We start from the raw sequence: 5,679 nt of genomic DNA, 5'->3' as shown, positions 1-5,679 counted from the left end.
CACCACCCTAGTAGTTAGGAACTAGCTGAAGATGGGGGGGGGGGAGATTTTGCATTGGGGAGACCCAGAGAAAGGTATTTTACTGGAGGCAATGAAATGAATTTTTAAATTCTGGCAAGTGTGAGCCAAAGAAGTGAGCAGTCATTTCCGTAGTGCTGGCTTTTTTTCATGAAACTTATGGAATTGGTACAGTTCAATAAAGTTGTATACCATGAGGATACATCAAGTGACCTTGCAGAACACCCCATCTTGCAGTGGGTAAGGGTATATTGACTGAGATCTTCCAGGTTCATAGCTCTCAGCACAGGGCAGGCAACAAGATGAATCCAATGTGAATGGGCCCAAAAGCAATGGGTGAGTCTTTGATGGTTGATGTAAGAAATGACTATGGAATTGTTGGAGTGGATCATGACCAAGTGATCAACCAGTAGAGCAGGAAATGGGAACATGCCCAACAAAGAGCAAAAAGTTCAAGTATGTAAATGTATAGTAAATGTTCATCCTGCATTCTAATGCCACAAATGAGACCATCATTCACAGAAGCACCCACTGAGAGGAAAGCATTAGTGAAGAGATGGAGATAGTATTGGTATGCTCCAGCCACCATGACAGTTCCTCAAGTAAAGGGGAGGTTCACAATCAAGGGCAGTGTATCTTGAGATGGAATCCATTGGTCCTGCAAGGTTCACTGGAGGAGGCACATGTGTGCATGCTCCAAAAGAAATAAGCAGTTTCATGGAAGCCAGAACCTCCAAAAGTGAAAAAAAATATCTCATACAGGATGAGAAGGAGAAGCATGAATCTTGGTGACCAGACACTTTCAAAGTTCATAGGAAAAGGTGAGAAAGCTGAGCTTAGCTGAGGCAAGAGTTGAAGAAGATACCCAGATGTATCAAGTATTGAGTGGGCATGAGAAAGGACTTTGATATATTGACAAGCAGCCTCCTGTAGAAGAAGAGAGGTGTGAAAAGAGGATACCTCTTGGGAATGGGCTAAAAAAAAAAGCCAACTGTCCATGTAGAAGTGGAATCTCAGTCCCAGGCCATGAAGGTGGCATGCAAAAGTCCTCATGACTCGACTGAATACATGAAGAACTGAGGACATGCTAAAGGGAAGAGCATGGAATTGGAAGACACGATTCCAATGGACAAATCGTAGAAAACATCTGCAAGATGGGGCAATTTGGATATGTTGGAAGGCATCCGACACATCAACCTTGGTAATCCATAGCCAGGGTGAAAAGGTCCACCAAAGAGAAAAGAAACTCTTCATCCGAAATTGTGAAATGACCAGAAATTGGTTGACAGATAATTAACAGATGCCAGTCCATGGTCTTCTTGACACCACAAAAAGATGAGAGTAAAGCCCTGTATACCCTCTCAACAGTGTGTTTGCCTAAAAGATTTGAAACTGCATCTTTAAGATGCCAAAGACAGATTGGGTCTGAAGGAGGAGAAAAGGTAATGGAAAGAGAAGAGGGGGGGGGAGAAGAGAAGTGGAGAGAAAAGCCATGGGTAAGAACTTACAAAGGTCTGCAAACTGAAACAGATGGGTGGCCAATGGACCTGGACCTGACCCAACAGGATTGTCTCTGACAAGAAGTGTAACAAACCTAACTGGGTGCCCACTGGATCTGACCCAAAGTTAGTCACTGATAAGATATGTGAAGAACCTGAAGGGATGAAGGATAGAGTCTGGAAGGTGGAATAGGAATATTAAGGATAGACTGTCGAAGAACAGGAATGGAAGGGTGAGACTGGGAAAAGCAAGAAATGAGGTTATGTATAAATGACTGGTGCCGACTGCTTTAGCTGTGGATGTCAGCAAATCAGGAACACCACCAAAGACATTACATTGAAAAAGGAGAAGCCTGTTGGAGATCATACACATAAGAAGTAGATAGTTGTACGTTGGTATGGGACATATTCCAACCCAGCAGCACAGGAGCTAAATGAGCAGGGAAAGGGAAGAAGTGGTACAGGCCATTGTGGCAAATAGAAGGGGATAAACCTTCCATGAAAACCTTTCTGAATCACAATGAAGTGCCTCAGACATGAGGTACAGGGAGAATAGGTAGTGCAAGAGGGTGGTAACAAAAAGACAAAGACACGAAAACTGGGCAATTGAGAGCAAAATAGAAAACAAGGAGTCCATTCCCCAAGCATATAATATATTCCATATACTGATGCTAGGATGCAGGAATCAATAAGATGTGGAAGACGAGGCAATCGGGTATGGGCGCAAAGTTGTCTAAGGAAGAAATCAGCATAAACCAAAATGTCAAGCAAGAGAGGAAACATTAAATACCTGTGAGAATTAGTATTTTGGAGCAAAAAATGAGAAAGAAAGAAAGGAGCATACCTGAAAAAATCAAGTCCTGAAACAATGTGGAAGGTTGAGGATTTTCCTCAGTCAGAAGAGAGGTATCCAAAGTAAATCCAGGTGGAGGAAAGAGGCAATAAAATTTGTCTTCCTTCTTTTCAAGCTCAAATTGAGGAGAAAGGATATCTGCCAAATGGACAGGAGTAAAATGCCCAGCGTGTATAATGGATCTGACAACATGCTATTCAATGATTGTAATGTTCTTTACAGTCAGTGAGCCTCCCGAAGCCACAGTAGAAATAGGACCTGTGTGTGTAGTATTGTCACCCATGCAGGACAAAGTTGAATTCATGGTCACTTGAGAATTCATGATAAAAACTTAAGAGCTTTTGAAACAAAAGCTAAAGAAAACGAAAATCATTAACAAATGCAAATCTCACAAAAGTGAATTCAGATGAGAAAAATTTAACATGTCTGTTGAAAGCAGTGCTGAGGAGAAGAATGAAATCATCACGTGTGGTAGTGGATAGGGGGAGTTACTATGTATGGAGGTTGCATCACCCTCCTATCAGTGAGGGCTATTGTCGCACAATATCATCATCATGCATCAGTGCAGTTCACATTAAGCACGTGAATTTAAATGAAAGTTCTCTCAAGGCTAGTGGCAAATAAATCTCATAGGCAGATGTGCAAGGGATATAGAATTTCTGTACGAGGAGGTAAATTATCATCTTGGAAGTTGTGATAATATTCAATTACAGTCAAATGATTATTTTCAAGTATCAATCTTTGCAAATTAAATTAAAATGATAAAATTGATTAAGTAGTTTTAATAAATGTATATAAATATCATAATATTTAAAAAAAAACTGCAATATACTATTACAATACTGTTGCAGGCAGTGTTAAAACATTAATCCATATATTATCTCTCCATATTCCATTTTTTGAATTTCTCATAGTTTGTTTTTAGTCACACCTGTTACAACCTGCCTCCTCAGATTTATTTCAAAACATTGCCAATAGAGTTGTTAAGTTTGATTTTGTTATTTCATTTATTATGATTCGTACTAAATTCTTACTAAAAATTGACAACATCTGTTAAATTACATCGTTATATAGTTCTCTGTACCATTTTTACACTAAATCAGCTGATATAAAGCTGGCTTCCCTTGACAGCTAACCAAGAATTTTAACTTTCTGTAAATACATGCAATTTTTGAGGTTTGAGGTGCATGTTTTTAGAGAACTTGTAACAAATAATCACTCACCTGTAAAACAAGTTTAATTTTATAGAATGTTGTTAGGAAAAAAAAATTAGCACATATATCTTTTTATAACCCATGAATAATAAATATTCTTCTCAGTGGTGCACTTAGTTTTTCAATACAAGATTTTCTTAGATTACACTTTACAACAATAATAAAACAGAGTAGGCAAAAAAAAAGGTTTTATGTACAGAAATGTACTTCAACTTTTTTTTATTTTTGCAGCTTATAACATACAAATTATATAAATTCAAATGTTATCAAGCCATCAATAACAAACATTTTACAGAGTGATAAACTCATATGCAATGACTTTATCAAACATAATAATCATTTTATTAAAGAGAAGTGGAAATTTCCTTGAAATAAATCTTTGTAACAAATTAATTAATCTAATTAATATTTTGGTTTGCTGAAAGAATATTGCACACAATATTTTTCTTACCTAAGTGATTCTGCAGCTTTTACATTTCTTTCTGTCTTGATACAGATCTGGCCCAGTAATTGCACTACAAAAGATGCTGATTCTCCAAACTCATTAATTATATCTTCTATATTTCTTGATTTTGCTATTCCACTCCCTGTTAAAGCTAGTTCAGCCTCTGCATACCTGAAACAAGTGTTCAGTAAATATACTAGTTAGATAAACGATTAACTGTACCTCTAAAAATAGCCCAATTTTAATTAACTTTGTTTAATCTTTAAAGGAACAGCCTTTAAACCAAAAGTTTTTTTTTAAGTCAAATAACCTAGAAAAAATGCAAAACAAATTTTGATCTATTGCTTTTCAAAACAGTAAAATTTTTGCTAACAGCCAAGTACCAATTTTGGCTGATAAATTGAAACAAGTGTACTATAATTAAAGTTTAATGCTTCAGGGAACTTTAAAAACATTGTTTACATGAATATAAAGGCATATTATGTGTACTATTAACTTAAATTTTCTATTTTAAGCATTTGAGCACACTACTAAGAAATATATGAGAAAAGTTATGAAATACCAACTTAATTGGGAGTTATAGAAGACATTTTTTTGCTGCAAATAATTAAAATAGAAAAAACACATTGCATGTAAATAACTATAAAGAATTAGAAACCAATTTTGGGTTTAGGACCTTTTCTCCCATTACAATGGTCCACCATCATAGGGCCTAACTCTTCATCAAGTACATTTAGACTCATCCTTCTTAAAACTATTAATGTTTGTGCTCACTTTCTTTAAAATTTAGTTAATACAGCATTCAACACCTTTAATTACAGCAAATGTTTTATAACTCATTCAATGCATATTTTAGTCCATTATTTTAAAAGATGTTCTAATATAAAAACAACAACTTAAAATTCTGTCCAGTTTTCAAATCCAATCAGTAGTTTACTAAATACAAGCTATTGATTCAAACACTAGCACAGGTTAAACTATAGAACTTTGCTTATAGAATATTGTACTAAAGTTCATCTATGTTTGTTTGTTTGTTTTTTAATTTCGCGCAAAGCTTCACGAGGGCTATCTGCGCTAGCCGTCCTTAATTTAGCAGTGTAAGACTAGAGAGAAGGCAGCTAGTCATCACCATCCACCGCCAACTCTTGGGCTACTCTTTTACCAATGAATAGTGGTATTGACCATCACATTATAATGCCCCCACAGCTGAAAGGGCGAGCATGTTTGGTGGGACGGGGATTCGAACCCACAGACCCTCAGATTGGGAGTCGAGCGCCCTAACTACCTGGCCATGCCGGGCCACAGTTCATCTTTGTATTTCTTTCATCTAAAAGCAAATACTTGTAGACAAAATAAGACAGACACTTCCCTTTGAACTAAAAAAAATAACAAAAAGTGTGTATAATTTCTCCATAGTCATGACAACAGTAAATAATTGAGCAATTGGTTTATAGATGAATGGGACAAACAATGCAAGTTGTGGAGTAACTATCTTATTATAAAATTGTTTCTAAATATAGGTGAGGTTCATGGATATAATTTGCACAAATTAATACTGTACTATTTAATTATGTAGTATATATTCTATACTTACTACATATACTTATTTCTTCGAAATTACATCAAAATTCAATACAAAAACACTTTATA

General features: G+C 36.0%; 1 protein-coding gene across 1 annotated transcript in view; it reads right to left on the bottom strand.

The window, feature by feature from the left end:
• Positions 1-4,200, bottom strand: part of LOC106456945 (cell division cycle protein 27 homolog) — a gene marked incomplete at its 5' end in the record, with an annotated part of 73,487 nt that extends 69,287 nt beyond the window's left edge. Inside the window, one exon of the mRNA XM_022382753.1 lies at positions 4,036-4,200. Within this exon, the coding sequence (XP_022238461.1) occupies positions 4,036-4,200 (165 nt within the window). The remainder of the gene's footprint in view (positions 1-4,035) is intronic.
• Positions 4,201-5,679: the final 1,479 nt, after the last annotated feature.

The sequence above is a fragment of the Limulus polyphemus genome, unplaced genomic scaffold, assembly GCF_000517525.1.
Source record: "Limulus polyphemus unplaced genomic scaffold, Limulus_polyphemus-2.1.2 Scaffold274, whole genome shotgun sequence".
NCBI lineage: Eukaryota > Metazoa > Arthropoda > Merostomata > Xiphosura > Limulidae > Limulus > Limulus polyphemus.
The sequence above is the reverse complement of the archived record's forward strand: the minus strand, read 5'-3'. Positions and strand labels throughout refer to the sequence as shown.